Source organism: Athene cunicularia, assembly GCF_003259725.1.
Source record: "Athene cunicularia isolate RWA chromosome 10 unlocalized genomic scaffold, athCun1 chr10_part1, whole genome shotgun sequence".
Classification (NCBI taxonomy): Eukaryota; Metazoa; Chordata; class Aves; order Strigiformes; family Strigidae; genus Athene; species Athene cunicularia.
In genome coordinates, this window is record NW_020799112.1 from 18,969,375 (window position 1) to 18,991,149 (window position 21,775).

Consider the following 21,775-nt stretch of genomic DNA (forward strand, 5'->3'; position numbering starts at 1 on the left):
GGGGGGGAGAAGGGGCTGCAATTTATCTTTTTAAGTGTATCCTGTAACTGCTTCTGCAGTTGGCTGCTAAACTGGGTTGATGTTTTCATAAAAATGTAACTTTTCTCATTTCCAATAAATCTCAATATTGAGAGACTCAGAAAAACTGCCAAGCTGCAGCTGAATTACAAAGGTGTATCAAGGTCGAATTAATCTGTTTTAAGCAGGATGTGTATAGGTTCAGCTTAGATGTTTTTCACTGCTCATACCCGAGTTTTGAAGCACACACAGGCAGACATAGCCCTGTTGGTGTTAATCTTGTGAATCTGCTGCCTGTGCCTGAGCCCAGAGGTTTGGTTCTCCCCTCACAGAGCTTATTGCGATCATTTTGTGTTCAGAGTGAGAAGAAACTGGGTATAAACTGTCTGTGTTCTGACTTTACATGTATTTTTAAACTGGTAAATACCACAGAATAGACAAGGTGATGAAGATTCAGGAGGTAAATTCAGAAGTGATGAATAGTTTTAATTGTGTTTTGTGGCACCCCTAACGTACTGTCAGTTGAGCACTGATCTGGACATTGATACGGGAGATCTGAAGAATCTTGCTGCAGTGGTTCAAGACTTTACTCCTTCCTTTCTTCTCACTACCCCAAAGGGTACTCTTATCAAAAAAGTAAATAGAAACTGTAAGACAGGCATAACTCAGCTGCTTCTGTTAGCTGCATCTTTGCTAAAGCCCATCTTCATCAGGAGTTGATGGTGAGAAGCTGGGATCTGTGGTAAGGTTTAAGCTAAGCTATGGTCATAGAGTCTCTTCTGCTGGTTGAAACTTGAGGGGTGGAATCTACCACCAACTAGTGCTAGGCAAGGAGGTAGAGAGGGAGTGGGGAAATCTGTTATATTTAGATCTGATTAATCGCTGTAGGAGAGAAAGTCATCCTTGGCACTGTAGTTTTGAGAGGACACACGTATATTTCCATTCGAATTAAATCTCTTGCTGTTAGAATTTAAGAGTAACAGAGTACTAATGTGAAGCAAAAGTGAAGGTTTGTCTTCACCTGATGCCAGTGTATGGGTTGAACCAACCACCTCTTAAAAAATCAAGAATGCAGTTTCAATGTTCTGTTTGATTGGAACACACATAACCCTTAACTGAACCTGATCCATCAATACCTGCCTTGAAATATATGATTTTCAGGTACTATGTAATATGTATTTAAGCACCAGAAATAAAGTTTATACAGTGGCATAGCATACATAGTCCAACATATTTTTTACCCTAAAGAAGCCTATATAAAATGCTATTGGAAATAATTTTGATTTCTAAGCAAATTTCATTATTTAACCAGTAAGATGCATATAAAGTGTATTTTGTCTTCAGTTATGGTTTAGGTTTGAACAAAACTGAGTTAGAGTTCATTTAATATTACTGAAAATTATGACTTGTTGGATTTTGATCAAAATAGAAATAGTTTTCCAAGATAAAAATTTTAATCAAGATTTCAGCCATTTTGTACCAAAATCTCACTAGACTACCTTTTCATTTTAATATATATATATATATAATATATATATATATATTTAAAATTTATTTATTTTGGTTGGTTTTATCCACTGAAAAGAAGAGGAAATAGGCACTTTCTGGGTTTAGAGCACACATGGAATATGATAGGATCAGACATCTTAAGATTCAGGTTCCGGGAAGGCTTTTCTAGTAACTAAGAGACCCTTTGAAGTCTTTAAAATGAGATTCCAAAGGCAACAGAGCGTGGAAAGTCCTAAAGCATCATCCAGTCATAGTTGTAAATCCTCTTGGATAGAGTCAAAATAAACTCTGATTTTTGCTGCAGTTTTTTCTGAATAACATCAAATAAAATCTGCAAAATTCATAAACACAAACTTAAATGAAAGGAGTAAGTGATAATAAGGAGAGATTTATTTTCTATCAAAGATGAAGAGTTAACAAATTGCCATATTATCTCCAAGATTTGTTCGATCACTCTCACTTTTTACAATTGTGAATTCAAAAAGTCTGTTTAGTGTGTCCACTTAGATTATTTTACACAAACAAGATACAAAATTTATTTTTTAATAAAAAGCATATAGTTTAGGCTTGGACAAGCTATAATAAGTGTTTGTCAAAGAGAAAATTTTTTTTATAAATAATGACAGATTTTTCTGGGTGACCTCATCTCTTGGCTGCTTCCTAATTCTTGCTTTAGATTTCAGTATGTGACTCTCAGTTCTCAGCCTGCCTTCTAGTTTTCAGAATGAAAGCAAAGCTGTCAGGTGTAAAGTGATTTCCTCTGCTTAGTGGAGATCACTGTCCTCTGATATGCTTAGCTGGCTCTTGAGTTATCACCTTTATGTCCACCAGAAGGCTCTACTGCTTTCTGAAATGTGCACGGAATAATATTCTTCGGGTACCCAACAAGGTCATCGCTGTTGTAAACAGGATTCGACAATTTGCTTTCACTAAAACAGTACACACAGATTTCTTGGACTAAGCAGTTAACTTCTAATGCCTTTTGAAACAAGTAAATGATAAATAAAGATCATTTACAATTGGTGAGTGAGGATTTGGTTCAGTATTTAATTTTGTCATGGAACTTCAATCCCCATACATTTAATACAGTGGCTTTTGAATTAAAATCTTAGTAAATTTTAATACTTTATTTTTCTGTTAGTTCCGTCGGATGTGTATATAAATTTTATTCTCTGACATACTAGAGAAGTTTGAAATACCAAGATGCTAATTCCTCACCGTCTTGGCATTCTTACATTTATAGTCTCAACTGATGAGAGAAGCTCTGTGAATTTTGGCACTTGCCAACGTTATGATGAAGTTGTTATTCTACAGACATTTCTCAATGTGAAAACTGCTCTTCACATTATTCATGCTTCACAATTCATGGGCTGAAAACAAGTAGTTGACTCTGTCTGCAAAACTGTCAATGCAGCTTCCTTTGCAAAGCTCAGTTATGATAGTTAAAAACACGAATTTTTTCTTGTTTTCGTTTTAGTAGCACATGTTAGTGATTCAAAAGGGAAGAGGATTCCTTTTATTTATTATGTAAGTGGAAAATTAGGATGAAATAAGGTGATGCTTCTCGGAGCAACACTGTTTGTACCCATTGATTAATTTGACCGCAGCTGTTCTGGGATTCCATCCTGAAGAAATAGGTCTGATTTAGTAACTTTCAGAACTGGAAATTACAGAACAAGAATATTTAAACACCAAGGTTAATAACATCTTTGTAATGGGTATGATTTTAAATGGGTGCTTTTCAGAAATCCTGAATAAAAATAGGTGGGTTGTTTTTTTTTAGCCTTCTAATGTGAAAAATTTTGCTTAGGGAGAGTGTATTCGTTCAGGTGGGGTTACTTTTTGATTTTTCTTGTTTTGTTTTTTACCCCTTGTATCATATTGTTCTCTTTATGGGTATTTTAGTAGAGAGCCATTAAACACATCTGCAATAACAGGCTATCACAAAAACAAAGTTTTTCACAATGCTGACTTTTTTTTTTTTTAGTTTCTCAGAAAATCCAAGTTATCAGCGTTCACATTTTCCCAGTTCTCTTTGTCTGTATTTCTCTATTCTACTTGTGCAACAGAAGCATTTCAATGTTATTTCCTCATATACAATAGATAAATTACAGCAAGAGACTTAAATTTAAGATGGTGGGAGACTTCCTACATGCATTAGTTAGACGTAGTGGAGACAGTTCATAGCGCACATCAGTTACCAGATTAAACCATTCAAGTATTGATTGTTTTTAATTCTGATACTCACAGCATTTACCAGAGAAAGAATTCAATATTTTTTTCACTGCAATATAAATGTAAGGGTTTAATGACTGAAGGCTGCCTTTCTGTAGTTTCTAATATTTAGTTACCATCACTAAATATTCATAAAGTGTTCAGAACACTACAAGAAAATGGATTGCCTTTAGCACAGGATGATCTGATATTCTCTAATGGTTTCACTACAGAATGTTTCAGGGTGTCATTAGTGTGCTTCAGCAGCATGGCATCCTGCAGGGAATTGAGAAACTTTAGTTGAATTTGAAATAATGCTGAATTGCTAACAAAGTTTTTACTTGAGCATCATGGAACTAAAAAAAAGGCAAATTTATGTAATTATTCAGCTCTATATGCTGTCATAATCCCTTTAAAGTGTTTGTAAATAAAACAGAGCAGACTGGGTACTGTGAATACTCACTTATCTGCAAAAACTTAGAAGAAACTATTTCAACAGTCAGAAACAGTTTGTTTTTTTTCTAGTGATTCTTATGGGAGCAACATTTCACTTCAAAACTAGCCCTATGGATCTCTATTGTAGTAATATCTTCCTGAAACTCAATGGGAGTCGTCTTGAATATGGACCAAATAATTTATCTGGCTGCTGGCCATGTGTCGTCTTTCAGAGGAATATTGTTATTCACTACGTAATAGTGTAGGAAGAAAGGAGACATATGGAAGCAAATTTTAAAAGAAACAGTAACATTAGTCAGTGAAGTTGTAGCCACGCAAGTTGCCAAGCACTTAATGTAGTCGTGAAGTAAAGAAATAAAATATGAAGCCCACTATCCAGGCACTTAGCATGCAAAAGTGCTGTTCTTATAGAAAATAAGCAGTTTAGCTGAAAGCTGAATCACACTAACAGTTCTTGAAGTTTGATTTATTGATTTATTTTGCTGTTGCTGTTATAAAAAAAATCACAATAGTAGGTACAACATACATTAAAACTGTATTTAGTAGCATCCTTGGATATGTATTTGTCCTTTCAGTTGACTATAAACACTAGACCAGCATATCTCTGGCCCCCTTTCCTTATAACTTCGTTTTGAAATATGCAATATAATCCTCTGTATTTCCTTGTTGTATCTAGCAATGTCTTTTCAAGTGGATGTCATGTTTCTCTAAATAAACAGTATATTTTTAATAACATGAAAGACAGAATGGCAAAAATAGTGACTGTAAAATTAATGCCTTCAAGTGTGAATGGAAGACATATATATATGTATTTGTGTGAAAAATACAGATTAGTACAATTCTTTTTCCACTTAAACTGTATTTGGTACAGCTTTGCAAAATATTATATGTCCATTCTCTCTAGATGAGTCATGTTTTTGGAAGAAAGGGGAGAGAATATTTTTTCAGCATCATGATCATTGTAATAATGAACTGCAGAAACTATAATAGATTTTGTTCCTGGCTTGGCAAACTATCTAAAAGATTTTGCAAGAGAGTTTACATAATTCTTTCCATTGAACTTTCTAGTATTGCATATGTTTCAATTGTTAACTCAAACACACCAAACTTGGAGGTAGTTTGTGGACTATATAAATGTGGTTTAATGTTTCATAAGTATTTTATGAGCAGAGTTTGTGGTCATACATTTTCATACTTACAACCTTAATTCACTTGTTAAAATAGGCTCTCTGTTTGCTAATAGTTACCAGCTGTAACTAATACATTAGCAGATCTACAATGTAGTATTTAAAATGACGCATTTCAAAATCAATAACAAATGTCCTGCTGTAGGATTAATTGGAAAACTTGTCTTATACAATGGTCAGTACACTATACAAAATTCTTTCGAAATTACGATAGACCAAGGAATAGGAAACAATGATGTGTAAATTTCTAAAAACTTAAAAATAGGAAAAGCAAAATTACTTACTGTAGTTGTTGTTTGCTTCTCTTGTCCCTTTTACTTTGCCTCGCTTATCAATCCTCATATACCACTGAGTTCGACAGAAAAGTCTTCTCACTCTTACATCCCCCCCTTCCATATAATCATAGCTTCTGGTATGTCGCTCAGGGCTGGAACAGTTCACATTTGTAGCCATTTGCTCTGGAGTCATGTCATTGCAAGCTAAAGATATAGTGCCCATTAGAAAGATAATGTAAAAGTATGATCTGTAGAGCAAAATTGGCAGGATCCATGTCAGTATCCATTTGTGCATTATAGTGCAGTGTTCTGGGTGTTCATGAACAACATAATGAAAATTAAATCTCAAGTAGACTGTTGCTCTTAGGTCACCGACCTGCCTTCTGTCTTTACGAGTTACAGATTCATTTAAATGAGATTGTTCCCTCTTCTAGAATTCTGATCGTTATTCCTTAATAGTTAATGACGAAACAGAAGAGCTTCTTAATATCTCTTCAGTCAGAATATCCTTTAAAGACACAAGTTATAAAAACCTTTGTTGTCGTGACCTTCTGTACTACTTGAATTTGCTGCTTGCACTGGAAGTAAAAGATCTGTGAGAAAAGGTGCAGGTATAAGTCTTTATGCTCAATTGTTAAACGTGCAATGATACATTATGCTACAGAAAAGCACTATACATAAATGTATCGCAGACTAAGCTGATTTAAAAAAATATGCAAATGTATATACAACAGATATCTCTCGCAACTTTTTACATAAACAGACATTTAAACTGATTATAAACATAGTTCTGTCTTCAGTTTTAAGTCCTTCCAAAAATCCCCTATTGATTCAGTCGAACTATTTTCTCATGCATTGTAAAATTCTGCTGATTACTTCATACCTATATATTCACTATTAACACAATCTATCAGATAATTTTTCTCTAGTTCAAAACAGACCTCATAGCCTTATCCCTGTATTTTTATTCCTACCCTTTTCAGTTTATTAATCGTTTTCTTATTGCTTTTTTAGCCTCTAGCATATAGAAATGAATATAAAAGTATTTAGCTATTAGAAACTGTTGAATGTTCTTCTAAAGGACAGATAACTTACTTGTTCCTGTTGATAAGAGCTGGATACTCAAGTACTCCATTTCTGTTGTCTGGTTTTTGCAACATGAGACACTCAACTGTAGCTACAAACTTTCTCAGCTCAGAAAGACTCCACCAGAATTATAATTGTTTCCATAAATCAACACGCTGGAGAGATGGTGTGTATGTGCTTATGCGTGCGCGTGCATGTGTGTGTTGAGCCTGTTGTTCAGTCCTTTTCGATAAATACCTTTGCTGACCTCACTTGGAAGCAATTAGAATTTAACCAGTCAGCTGTCAGTTGAATGCACGAACAAAAATAAAAGGAGACTTGCATTGTATCGTGTCCAATGGTCATCAGAGGGAGCTATGTACATAGTTTATACTTTAAATCTCCAAGAATCTACTTTCTAAAAACATATACTCCGTGATGTGTGGACAGAATTGTTTTGCATGCTAGCTAGTGTTTCTGTGTTTTGATTTAGGTCAGTATTTTTCTGCCCTTAAAAAATGCCTCCTCCTCTCTTTTGTACTCACATGCTTATCTCAGTTTGCTTTCAGATCTCTTCTGCAATTCGGTGGATTCATAGTCTGCCTTTCTGATGAATATATAAAACATGTGGGTCCATTATGTACTGTGGAGAAGGGTGTGCTGTGGCCATTATAGATCATGCAGTGTATTTTTGTATGATGGGCTTGAAAAGAGGAACAACTGCACTGAGATTTTTATTTGATCAGCCACTAGGTGAAAATGAGAAGATATATTTGGATGTTTCAAAGTCTGACATTCAACCACAATCTTTATCAGCACAAAGGAAAATTTACTACTAGGGAACAGCCTTCTTAGCATACGGAGTTATTAATTCTTGAAACTCACAACACGAGAATGAAAAGTGGCCGTGATGCAAGTAAAACCTTATACTTTGTACCAACAGACAGGTGACCAGCAGGCTTAAAATACAGAGAATCAAAAGAATTGGGCAGATATGCCTGGTTTTCTGCTTCTGTATGTTTATTTCCATCTTTGGCACAGTCTGCTATCCAAAGTCCATGTTTCATTTCACCCTTAAATTCTGCTGAGTTTCTGGTGAATGTATTTGTAAAACATATTGATGTTAAGCTTTCAACAGCTGCTTATCCTGTTTAATTTTCCACACTGTTGATGTGAATAAACCTCCGACCCTTTAGTAAAGAAATGTAAGAAGGACAGTTTGGAATGAATCCACATATTAAGATTTGCTTACTTACCTTTAGTTGTCTATACTTGATAATACAATGTAGTTTATCATTCCCTGCTTTTATCCCACTCCTTCCTTTCTGTAGAAAAGTGTAACAGTTCTTAAAAATGAAGTAAACTGTAGAGAAAGTTCAAAATCATAGGGCGTACATATGTGCCACCTTGTGGTGAGGGGAACATAAGTAAACTGGGGTTTTTCACTGGAGTGATCCAAAATGAGCTTAAAGGTGTATGGCAGCAGGGAACCTTGTATTACTCAGCCTTTCCTACATACAAACACAGAGAATGAGTCATTTCCTTCCTCAACAGCCTCAACTTCCTTCTCAGCCCTACACTTGGATTAATCCCATTTGTCACTGGCTTTGCATTCATTTTTTAACCATTTTCACCAAAGTCGATCAACTTTTCTTGTCATCTCCATTTCAGCATACTGGGCTGTTCCCCATATTCTGGGGCTCAGCCTCACTTTCCCAGTTCAGCGAGAGGCTCGGTATATGCACCTTTACAACATGAAAGGTATGGCACTCGGGGCTTTCAAAGGCTGGATGCCTGCAGTAGATACACAAAGACATGACTTTCATTAAATTAACCCTTGTAAACTGTGATTACAGCTATTTCTAGTTTGGCTTATGTCTTGTCAACCCATGACCACCATTCTGACAAGAAGTGGGGACTCCAGTGATTTATCCCAGTTGAGGTTTTTGCCAGTACATTTGCTGGATTTATATCAGTATGTTCTCTGACCCATTCCACAGTCTGAATTCAGAATGATAGCAATGAAAAAAATTTGTGGTATTCAAAAGGCTTATCTGTTGTGTATTATAAAGCAAGCAATCAAGGATAAAAGGTAATCTGTGTTTTACTCAGCAAAGTAGGACGCAAGTAGAAATGCCTCTGTAAATATTCTGGCTCTTTTATGTGCATTACCAACTTTCACTTTCAAATCCATACTGCTTATAATTTTTCGTTTTCCTTGCTAACTTATTGTTTCTGACAGGAAAAAAATGAGGAAAAAAAATAATACATACCTGAGGTTTCAGTTCCAGAAAGCTGGAGCTGCTCGTGGTCCAGGCATAGGCATGTATTTCTCTTGGCTCTGAAAAAATAAATCACTTGCTGTTAGTGTGTTTAAGTGGTGCTTCAGTTCAGATCTTTATGAAGTTTTGTATTTATAATAAATGCAAAGCAGTTTAAATAAGGCACTAGCTTAGACAGTGGACAATGCAGTTAATCTTTAATTACTGCTGATAACATTCATGTCCTCACATTTTCTATTTATAGAATAAGTTTTTTCCACAATGCTTTAGCTGCAGTTTTAGTTAATCCCAGTTTTATGTCTTGCTGTACAACTGCATATTTTTAAATGAAAGGATGCCATCTTGATCCGCATAGGCGAATCAGGATTCTTTGCGTAAATCTCTGGTGCCTTGAATGATCCAACCCTCTTCTGTTTAAACCAAGCATAACTAATATCTCTCTCAAATTGAACTGGTTTAGTTTTATGGAAGATTTATCACCTTCCTCTTACCTTCTTACAAATATGCACGCTCAGGGCTTTGCAAATCCAGTCCCAAGCAAGTCCTCAATGATATATAGAAATTGTTCACCAAAGATGCTAGTGATTTTGCATTTCCTTGGCATGATTGTATTTGAAGAAATGTGTTAAAGTATCAGGACCACATGAAACCGTGCAAAATACACATGCTGCAAGCCATCCTTTAATATTTAAATCTGCCTTCTTTATGCTAACCCATGCACTGGTTCCTGCTTCCTAGTTCATAGACCGTTTTCCACAGCATTGCTACAGCGCACATGCTGAAAAGAAAAAAGTGGAAATGAATTGCGAGCACTTTGCTTCCAATTATGTAGGCTGTGCGTAGGCTTCCAGTTCAAATAGAAGCAGCTTAATAAAGTCTATTCCCTTTTCCTTCACATAGGAAATTACTTTTTGTCCTTTTAGATGAAAACATGACTATAGGGATCCATGCTTTCCTCATCTCTAGGCTGGCTTGTTGTAATATGTACCACCCAGGTTTGGCTTTGTGTCATGAATGTGACTTTTATAAAAAACTTCCATTTTTTTGTCCAGCTTGTCCTCAGGGCAACACATACCTGCTAAGAAACTATCATTCTGCTGTTCCTTGTTCCCCGATGCATTTCAAATTTGCTTTAGAACATCTTCCAGAACTTTCAGAATTTAAGACAGGAAGATAAGAATCTCTGTATCAGACTTTAAACCTAAGATGTTGCCCTGCGGCAACAGCTAAACTGGGATTGGAAGGTCCCACGGAAAAAATTCCTCAGATGTGAAGGTGCTAAATGTTCTCATGGTTAAATCCTTATGCTTAGTTCCCTAATTTCAGAAATCAGGATTAGATCAAGGTTGACTTTTTCTACGTGCAAAAGATAGAAGAAAAGTGCTCCTGGTTGTGCAAATCTTCCATCAGCACTGATATCTGAAAAACACTGCAACATGCGTGCAAAACAAACTCTTTTAACGAGGGAGTAAAAACAAAAGAGATGAGGAATACGGCACTTATATCTTTTCAGGTTGTAAACTCAAGTGTGATTTTAAGATTAAAAACCATAATTATGAATCCTTTTTCTGCCTGAATATAAGAATTTCTTTTTGGTTTTGGTAACTGCTATGGGCTATTAAAATCGTATTGAAGAGAAAACAACAAATTTTTCCTCACAATTTTCAAAGCAGATCCCTTAAACATAATTAATTTCTCCGTTTCCTTCTATTCATCCAGATCATATTGAGCTGATTTAAACCTACAGGAAAATTGGAATGTGATGCTGTAGTAATTAAAAAAAAAAAAAAAACAAACCGCACCAAAAAAGCTGTCAAGTAGTTGACAGCTGTAAAACAACTTCCTTTTTTGTTAATTAGCTATGGCAAATATTTTCTTTATAGCTTATTTTAGGGAAAACAAAGGCTGGGAATACCGTAGTTCAATCAGTAATAAACTATTAAATATTATATTTATATATTATTATATTTATTAAATAATATTTAGAAGGTAAAGCTATCCAGGCTTTTTTCACTTGGACGATGGAGTATCGTGATACTGACTTCTGAAGGAGATTGAATAGAAAAAGAATGCAGTTTCAGTCAGATAAATCCTTCCTTTCTGAACGGAGTTTTCACAGTATATGCTTATGATAGGTCTCCTTGTTATTCATAGTCTGATAACCCTTAACTTCAGGGAATCCTACTTGTGCTGACATCAGGACTGCGATTATCATGACCTAAGATGTTGTAGAATTGAATTGCAACCGTACATTTTTGGTGGAGATACAAATAGAACTGATATGACAAAATACTGAGAACCCTTTGCTTTACCTTATTTATTAACAGGTATATGTTTGTATTCAAATTTTACTTTTACCAGAATACTTACCATGTAGGGATTTCTTCTGCCTGATTTTCAATATATTATTTTTAAAAAAATATATTAATAAAAGTGTAGCATCTTTTTATATACACAGATGGTTGGATAAGAATTAGCTTTAAGACCTAGGTTTGTGGAACTTTGCTGAACTATCTTCTTAAAAACTTGTAGATAACTGTTGTTCCTATGAATTTACATGTAACCATTAAATTTTACATTCATAGCAATAAATATAAAATAAGGTGTTCACGTTTAGCTGTTAACTCAGATTGTAACTATACATAGGTATGAATATTGCATATAATTCAAGACTGGATTATGCAAATTCTGTATTTTTTTTCTGTTCTTTTTAAATGGTCAAACAAGCTAGCCATTTTTAACCCTTCTCATAGGTCCATACTATTGTAATTTACTTGGTGATTAAATGTTTTATGGATCATATAAAAAATAACTTATGAATAACATCTAAAGCAAGACTAAAGTTTTGTTGCCATGATAATATATATCCATTATCACCCTGTCTATCTGCTGCCTTTTTAATCGTAGAAAACAATTTTAGTAGCTTCTAATTGGAGCCCACCTGAAGGCAGATTTTGGAGGACAGTTTTCACCCTTTTTTTTTTTTTTTTTTTTTAAATAGTTTTGAATCTGTGGCTTCATTGATCTGCTATTAGTATCTATATACCTCAACAAAGGTTGATTAAGAATGGAAAATTATCCTTTTATTTAAATATTTCTTTATATGTCTAATCAAAATTTAGTCATGGAAAAGAACTAGTGCAAATGATATGGTCCTCTCTTTGATTTGCATCACAAGTTGCACTCCTTGATTAAACTACAATAGAGCTGCAATTATTAGTAGACTTCCAGTAACTACCTGTTTGCATCTAGTTAGATGGCAGTGCACTAAGCACTGCATTTTCTGATGTAAAGGTGCTACCAGTTAAAGCCAGAAAGAAGAGACTGTTAAAAGAATTAGTAAAAATGTACAGCAAGTATAATGGCACATGACTTAACATCTTACATAGGTATATGTAATAATGAAAGGAGTTGCAATATCAGTTAGTAGTAGGTAACCTTGCACCTATATGTGTAAGGCGGTCTATAATCCATCTGACAGGGAGCTGGCTGTGCAAAAAGAAGAGTAAGTGATTGCTCGAAATTTGGGAAAAAATGTTTGGGTGGGAGAGCAGCAGTAGCGTTTAATAAGGAGATTGGGATTGGGCACTCCCAGGAGTGTGCAGAGGAAGAGAGAAAATTCAGAAGGGGAAGGGGAAATTGGAGGAAGGAACAGGGACCTAAGTATGGAGGTTGTGCATCAGGAGACAAGGAAAATAAAACAAGAATGTGTCTAAAATCCTAAAGTGAAATGAAGTTTTACAGAGAAGCAATTTCTTCAGCTGCCCACAGGCCTACATTGTAAATCTTTTGGCATGGCCCGAAATATTAGGTGCCTCTGTGTGCTTGCAGCCACCTTCTATTGCTCTGAGTTTCTCCAATTAAATAGTCGTGATAGATCCAATATGTACTGCCCTTATTGCATTCTGTAGGTGTAAAAATGCTTCTGTGATGGAATTTTAAAAACCTGGGCTCACACTCTACAATGAAACATTATTAAAGCTGTGAAGTAAAATGCTCAAAAGGCATAAAATTCTAGTTACCTATCTTGTGCATTATATCAGGGAGGGAACTTGGGAAGAAAAGAATGATGATAAAAATTAAAGTTTGTATCGTAGTACATACAGACACAACCAAATCAATGTTACCAAAGTAAGCTCTTGGCATCTCCATATACTTCAGCAAGTCCAGGATTTCACCTGAGGTTTAACGTGGATTCCTTCTTCATGATGCTATGATTCCATGGTGTTTTGCAAAGTCTTACGTCTTGAGATTTGACTAGACATTTTTTTCAGTGGCCTGCTCTTTTCTATACAAAGTAGGCAATAAAGCAGGTTGATATAATCAGTACAAACAAATGCAAAAATAACAAAACATGAGATTGTATATGGCAAAAATGCCACCGGATTACTACTGTGTATTTAATATTTGATTTTTAGGAAACAGCTGGAGTAAGACCTTTCCTAACCTTCAGCTAATTATTACGACACGTGTTCTAAAACCAAAATAATGTAGGGGAAAAGTGCCCTGTTCCCATGCAAAGCTGTGCTGTTGGCAGAGAGTTAAGAATTCACCAATAGATTCAGAGGAGCAATTCTCTGTAATGATTGCATTATTTATTACCCACCTGTCAGAGACAGGGACAACACTTAGTCACAAAAATGTAAGGTTTTCCAGCTGTTTACTGTCTGAATGGTAGATAAGCATTTGCTAAACTGAGGGAATCTAATAAAAGGGTGTCTTTACTAGAGAATCTCTGTAATTGGTTTACATAGTGAGCTCCACCAGATTTCCTCACTTTTTCCATTCCCTCACTTACTGATAATGAAGTCCATGATATCTACTAAATCTATGTAAATTCAGGCCAGAATAGTCATTTGATCATCTAGTAAGGGTGTGAAAGGATGTAGAGTGCTCGGGATCTGGGTGCAATTCACCATATCAAGTGCAGGGTTAGAACAAGCACGTCAGCATTGTTTCTGAGGCATCTAGCGTGGGCCAGTTTTTCTAACTATAAAAAGAAGAAAGTGTCAAAATACCTTTGCATTCAGAGTAGCAGAGCAAATTGAGACTGTGTCAAAACTGCAGTTTCTTTCAGAGCTCCCGCAAGAGAGTTAGGCAAGATGGGACGCTCGATTTCAAACTGACTGTAATTTAAAGATGCCTAGGCTCAGGATTATCGGATAGTTTATATTGCAAGTAAATAGCTCCATCCTGCTCCTCTGTGCATGTAGTTCTGTAGATTGAAGGAGTGATCCCTTCTATTTGTGAACAGCTGTACTTGCAAGAGTTCAAATGTCTCCCGCTGCAGCTGTTGCTCTGTTGGATGGCTATTTGCCTGTCTTGTGGTATCAGCAAGGATTGAATTTTGTCAGCAACTGATGAAGGTCAGGCTTTGAAACAGATCTTAATCAGAATTGATGTTGTTCTGATCTGCCTCTTTACTCCTGCCATATTTTGCTTATCGTAACTATCACATTACTAAAATAATTTCTACCCTTTTAACATTAATTCCAGCTGCTAGTTTTTCACACTTTTTGACAAAGACTGTCCATTGCAACTAAAATACTCTCCACCCAAACCTAAATATTACTGTTATGTGAAGCTGGAATGCAGAACATTTAGGAGGTGATCGAGAGAAAGAGAGGAGAGAAAAGGCTAGGACTAAGTGATCTGTGTATCACTTTCTCCCCTAGACAGACAGCTTTTTAATCCTATAAAAGAGAGAGGAAAACTTGATTCCCCGATAGGAGTTTGTCTAGTGTAGTGGTAACTTCTCCTTATCAGCTGTTTATGATATTGGGTTGAGTACATCTGCAGCATCCATGCAGCTTGTAGCTCTTGCATCTCTGTTGGCTGAGCCGTTCTTGACAGTGTGTTACTGCAACAGAGAGCTTTTCTGTAGTAAACTTCTTGACCTGACTGTGACAGCAAACTGTGTGAATACAACCCTTTGGCTTCAAGGACTTAAACGGTGCAGATTGCCTTGCCCTGTACGTCACGGGTGAAAAACTGTGGCATATGTGTGGAAAAAAAAAAGTCTGAGGAGTAACTGTTCCTAAGAATGCTAGTTATTCACTTAGGCAGCAGAAATAATGTGATTTTGGAGGCTATTGACCACAAATAGTTCGTAAAACAAATCATAAATAACCAATACCGTGAAAATTGCTTTTCATATCAATTCCATAAATATACATACACGAGGTTGATTTTTCCAGATACTTTTAGAATATTAAAAACAATAACAAAACCAACACCAACACCCCAACCCCTTTTTCTCCCAGAAAAAAAAAGGTTTTGTGAAAGCTTTTTTTTCCACAGTGAGTAGGTGTATGGGCTTCAGTGCCGAAGTTCCTATGCTGAACTACATCATGCTGAGGTACAGAAAATGGCAGTCCCTTGACATGGCAGTCAACTGAAAAAGTTTGGTTTTATTTTAATCCAGTTGACTGAAAACCACAGAATAAGAACATATAAATATTTAAGAAAGTTACTGAAAAGCCTTTTTAAAAGAATTTTGACAAGCAGTTTTTTGCTACTTAACCACACTTTAATAAAATTCCTCTCTGAAGATCATGCCATTGTTTATTTTTTTGTTGCATAGCATTGTTAGACAGGAACAATACGTTGGCAGTGCCTGGTATGAATTCTTGGTCTCTAAAAAGTCTCTGGTGAATAGTTTATCAAATTTAACATGTATTCTATAATCTTGAGTTACGGATTAGTTTCTCTGCTTGAGTAAATGGGCTGTGCCCTTCCTAATGGTTCCTGCTGGTGACTAAAACTTCTTGTATCTTTTCTTGATCGAGAAGCTTGTGGAAGAAAAGACAGCTTTCCTAAAGTACCCTAAAATCTGGGGGCTTGCTACCGTTATTAGGTTCCTCTGTGAGGATTGTGAGGTTTTTTAGTAATCCCCAATACCAACATGATTTTGATAGCCATTAATTCAACAGCAATATGAAGGTATCTTTTATAGGAGTCTCTACTTGTACAGCTGTGGAGAGAGAAAAAAAAAAAAAAAGTGACAATGCAAAGAAAGATCACCTTTGTACACACAAAGTTGAATTTTACATGAACAGTGTTAATTCTGGTATTTCCTGAATTCAGAGTGCTTGACTTTGCAATCTTGATTTTCTTTTGATGTTGCTGTAGTTGATAGCTATAACTGTTGATTTACACAGTTTGTCATGTGAGGAGGAGGAGGTGTAGGATCACAAAACTTACAAAAACCCCCAAAGCTGCCATTCATTCCATTAAAAATTCTTTGCTCTGTGGAAATATTGTTTCTTATGCCTCCAGAGGGGTGTTTGCAATGTCAAGTCAAGGTACTTCTGCCTTTTTCTTCAATGCAAGGGGCAAACAATTTTCCTTAAATATTCTTCTAACCATCTCTGTAATGGTTATAGGCACCAGTACCACATAGTGTGTCTCAAAGAATGGAACTCTGATCCAATACCAGTCTTTCAACATCCACAAATACTGCTTCTCATGCAGGTTACTGTCTGAGTGTGCAAGCTCAGTAAACTTTTGCATGAGGGCAGTGATGGATGTCCTCAAGTATCCCAAGGGACCTGTGAATGTACAAGCAGGTGTTGGCATGTGGAAGAGAATGGAGAACTAGCTATGGGAAGAGGGAAAAGAGGAGCATTAAAAACAGTGGAAGAGAAGAAATAATTGAAAAAAGAAAAAGGGGGGCAGCTCCCAGAAAGAGGAGGAGAGATGTGAGGAACAGAGGAAAGTAATGAGATCTTAATGTATGCAGTGCGTTAGAAGAGATAGGAGCTAGAAAATAGGAGACCCCCGGAGGTAAACTCCAGTATCCTTGGGTCATTTTAAGAAGGTGCAGGGAGAGATCAGTGAATTTCTCATATAAATCCTCTCCTCTTCTGTCTGTGTTTTCAAACCATATCTAAGAGAAATAATATCATTTGGCAAATCAAACGTGTATTAGGCTGTACTGCAGGGAATCTTTCATATCTAACTTTTGTATATTTAATACTTGGTGTATTTTGGCTTTGGTAATCTGCAGTGAAGGATTCTAGTCATGGAGTCGTTACCGTAGCACACAGTGACAAAGCTTTGGTCACACAAAAAATAAGATAGTGATACCCAAAAGTGTTGATGAAAACTAGAAGTAAGTTCTCTCTTCTGTTTTTATATGGTGTGCTGTTTCAAGCCAAGTTTTGCAGGTGTGGCCTATGCTTTTCCTTCTGGAAGTGACTCTCAGCTGCAGCAAAATGACCTGATGTGGCTGGGACAGTGGTCATCATGGTTGGTGCTGAGCAGGGCCAACCCAGTCTCTCTTCTAGTTCTTCTGAAATTAAGGTAGATGAGACACATTCTTTTTTTCTAATTATTATTTTTTTCTATCCAAGTGAAGAAATCAATTCTTCTATGTGTTTCCAAATGAGGGTGCCACCCTCTTCAGTGGTCTCTGGTTCCTGGACTAGATATAAAGGTGCAGGGGAAAAAATATGGCTTCAGTAGGGTCACGCCGATGTCTGCAGTAGAAACTGTTGCATTGAAGATTGGTCCTGTGAATTCAAATTTGCGTAATTTCAAATTTGTTATTTGTGATTCCTGTTCCTTTGTGAATGGAAATGTTGCTCTTTTCTAATGCGTGTGAAGAAACAGCTGGTCTACTCTGCAAAACAGTACCATTAAGTCATACTCAGTCTTCAAGATTGTAGATACTGGCCTGCATTTAGCAGAAAAAGAGCTCCCATTAGGATTGACAGGAAGATAAGACTTCCATTTAGTGGTTCTCTGGAGTTGAAGATAATTTTTTTTGGAACCTTGGTGTCATACTTAACAGACCAGTAACCCAGAGTGGTATTCCTGTAAAATGCTGAGGTCTAAATGTAAACTAATCTTTTTTAATTTCCTATGAGCTTGCTTTCTTGTGGATTTATGAGCAAAACTGAAAATACTGGTTTTTCTTTGTTTTAATGTTGGCTGGTGCACCCGATTTTGAGATAATGGTGCATTGGAGTATAATCAAAATAGGTGTCTGAAGAACTAGATTGTTTCATGTTTCTTGGGGATTATTTTGTGAAAGAGGAGAGTTCTGGTTTTGAGTGTTTTTCAGTTCCTACCCCACCCTTCTAAAAGATACATACGCTCTCCCTCTTCAGTTTTGAGAAACACCCCCAGGGCATCCTTTTTATTTGAATTGATTTTCTGGTTGTTTATCTTTTTCAATCTGGTCATGAAAAGCACATCTGGTTCCTATTTTAATCAGTATTCCAGTGGGAGCAACATCATATTATAGAAGGCTAACAATGCTAAAATAATAATCCATAATGATGCAACTTCTGGTAATTTAAAACTTTTATCCACTGTTTGTAGAAGTGTGTTAATGATGTAGGCCAACTGATCTCTTTGTAGATTAAACTCACCCTGGGTCCTAATACCAGAGAAATATCTGACATCTACATAGGCAAACCCTTCAAACTGTCAGGAATTCCTGTCTCTTCTGAAGTGTCTGAGCATTTTAGTACTTATGGAAAGTGCAAAACTGACAGTTGTGAAAACTAAAGCAATCAGTTGACAAAGTGATTGGGTAAAGCGGCCCCAGTGCTAGTTTACATGTAAACTCGTTGTGCCTTTTATTTGATGCAGTTTGTGTCTAGAGGTGATAGGGTTGGAGGTCTTTGTCTCGTTTTTCTTTACTCTGTTAGCTGATTTAGTACTTGACGCATACGGTGAGACCGCCAGAAAGCAACAGTGGTTATTTTATTACAAAACTATGTGCTAGCGGCTAAACTGAGACCTGCCGTTTGGAACAGGTTGCCAAACAACCTTCAAGACTTGTTTTCTATATTTCTCATTTTGATATGAGCCAGCAACAAAGAAGAGAGACTGCTATCATTTCTCTGACTAATGCATACATACGTACTTTAGCAATTACGTAAAACTGAAACATGATATGTCTGCAGTTTTCACACGAGTTTGCAATAGTCCAGCGAAGCAGCAGACTGCAATACCTTGTGTGACAAGGCAAGGCTTTGTTGAACTGTCGACCTATCTCAGTTCCGTTCATATTTGCCTTGCCACTTACATTAATGTATGTCCATTTTTATACCGTCTCCAGACTAGGCTTCCACAATCCTGCAGAATAATCTGAAGAAGCTTTCCTTTAGAAATAACTTTTGAGAGGTGGGGAGAACATACTTTTATTTGTTGAGAAACCTCTGATAACAGAGTACTCTATCTAAGCCTTTCATTCAGCCTTCAAATTATTTATTGGAATTGCCACTTTAATATATACCTGCTTCTCCTTTCACTCTAGTTCAGCAAAATCTCCCAGTGAAGCTGAATGTAGCATATTTTAAATCGGAAGGTCAAATTTAATACCGGCGTGATCAAATCAGGAGTGACATTCTTGGCAGGATGACAGTGTTACACATTAATTATTTTAGAGACTAAACTTCCAAGTGAAAGTTGGAGTTCATGACCTCTACTTCTTTCAGCTCGAACCTGGCTTTAGAAAAAGCTAAATCCTGAACTAGAAAGAAAAATTAAGATTTTTTTTTTTTTTCCAAATTCAATTCTTACAAATGAGTGGTTATGTTTTCTGAGCACTATAACTGCAGTCACCATTAGTGGAATTCTCCTAGGTCTGTGTTCTTGATAGGAGAGCATAAAGAAGGTACAGAAATTAAACTCAGCAGTAGGTTTCTCTACTTCTCTTAGAAGCACTGCTCTTAATTTGTTTTAGCATTCACTTTCCTATCTCGAGACAACCGATTAATGGATTAATATTTTAGCACTTCCATGATTTCATTCTTTGGAGCAAAATAAGCTATTTTTCTCACAGTTCTAAAAGAGCAAATTATATTAAAAGTCAGAGCAAACCAATCCAAATTTAAGAGGAGCTAAGCTTTTGAAATGCTGTGTCTGAACTTCTGTAAATAATCTGTGATTGAGGTCAGAATATCAGGTCAGGGATATCCAGTGACTACACATTAAAGCAGGGGAGCCACAGTATCTCTCATCACTGGTTTTTGGTTTGCATTTTTAAATAAACCAGGAACAAGTGCAGGGTATATATAGTGTCACAGCCCTGTGTTGGCAGAGGAAATGACTTGAATAGCTTTGTTCCATCATCTTGAAACATGGAGTTAGTTTAGCTGTTGAAACGCTGTATTTTCAACTACCCATTTACAAAAAAGAATCTCCATACAATTGTCAAGTGCTATTCATTGCTCTCATTTGAACTGATGCTACTTTCTTGGTAGACATGGATGCATTTCAGTGGTAGATAAATGGAAATATTACTACCTACTACTCGCAAAAGTACTTTGGCAACCTCATTGTATTGTGGAGCTATTATTTCTCTGCTAGATGTTAGAAAAAAGTTTAAGAAATACTTTGCTTAGGGAGGAATTATAGAACTGAAAATAATAGAAAGATGGAAGATTCTCTTAAATCTTACTTTGGTGAACTAGATTTTATTATTTGTTTGACTTTTATTCCTATTTTGACACTGTATAATTTAAGAATTTCAGCTGTATTTTATAAACCATTCTCATCTCAAAATGTTCTATTTTGAAAGGACTTTCCTGAGTCAAAAAATATTTTTGTTTCTACCAAAGAAGGGGATGGAGAATCACTCTACTGTCTGTTTGGCACTTTTTAGATTTCCCTAGTAACTAGTTTCAAGCTGTGGGTACTGAAACAAGTTTCCAACCTGGGATGCTTTTCAAGTCATAAATGATGTACATTGGCTAATGTTTCTGGTGTTGAAATTATACTCTGAATACAAACAAAAATTGTTTTTTTTCAGATCCTTGGTTTAATTTCTATATCCTTGTGGTCTAACATCAAGTGCCATCCTCTAGTATTTTTCTCATCTGTATCACAATTTAACTTCTACATGAGTTGTAGAAATGCTTTCAGGATACTTGGGCATAACTGTGTAAATAATAAAAAGGAAAAAAAACCTTTCCCAATATGTAAATTAATGGTTTCTGAAAGCTGTCAGTTTTCTTCAGAAAAGAAATTTATGAACTGCATACCAAGAGGCATAAGCAAGCAGCAGTCATTCTGAAGAAATAACAGAAAGTCATTGTAACTTAGGTTCATGGCTGGGGCAAGTGAGGTATAAAGAGGTCAAGTCCATTTTGCAAGGCTGTGAGATGAGGTAGGCACAGACCTTGGAGTTAAGTTCAGGTGGCCTCACCGGAGGAGAGCAACCACTTCGGCTGTACCTTGGAGTGTGTGTTTCACTTTCTAGTTTTCCCCTTTTTTTATACTATTTACAAAAGTACATACATGGTCACAGTTTTCTATGTACATTTATTTAGGAACAGTATGTGTTGCCAAATAAAACACATTCCCAAAATGGGATAAATGCGCAGAAAATTAGAAGTAGTCACGGAACTTCTGTGACTTTTGAGAACTACATTTCCACCCCTCTCCAACACATTGCTCACCCACAGCTCAAACATGTAGTTTTTCACAAATCTCTCCTTGGCCTCGGTACCAGAATAGTGCTGCTATTGCCACATAGGACACTTCTCCTCCCTCTCTCCCCACTAAAAAGCATTGGCTCCATCTTCTACTTTGGAAGATGCTCCTGTCTTGTTTATGGAAGCCAGTTCAGTTTTTCCTTCGGCTTGTTTGCTGAAGTTGTTCTTTCCGTGTGCATAGTGCCAGTTTGGAATTTTGCTGAATAAATAAGTAAATAAGACGCAGGGTGTGTAGGAGAGAGGCTGAAAGAAATATTTGGTGTGAACTCACTTTCTCCAAGTAGTTGTCAAGCAAATTAATAAATTTTAACAAATCT

General features: G+C 36.2%; 1 protein-coding gene across 3 annotated transcripts in view; it reads right to left on the reverse strand.

Moving 5' to 3' along the window:
* The window catches only part of FGF7 (fibroblast growth factor 7), a 30,323-nt gene extending 23,356 nt beyond the window's left edge, over positions 1-6,967 (reverse strand). Inside the window, exons 1-2 of one of the 3 annotated variants that reach the window (XM_026856117.1) lie at positions 6,755-6,967; positions 5,669-5,863 (exon numbers count right to left, since the gene is read on the reverse strand). In XM_026856117.1, the coding sequence (XP_026711918.1) occupies positions 5,669-5,863; positions 6,755-6,794 (235 nt within the window). In that variant the 5' untranslated portion in view covers positions 6,795-6,967. Of the gene's footprint in view, positions 1-5,668; positions 6,253-6,754 lie in introns of all 3 variants that reach the window. The other 2 variants (XM_026856116.1, XM_026856115.1) reach the window with 2 other exon arrangements.
* Positions 6,968-21,775: the final 14,808 nt, after the last annotated feature.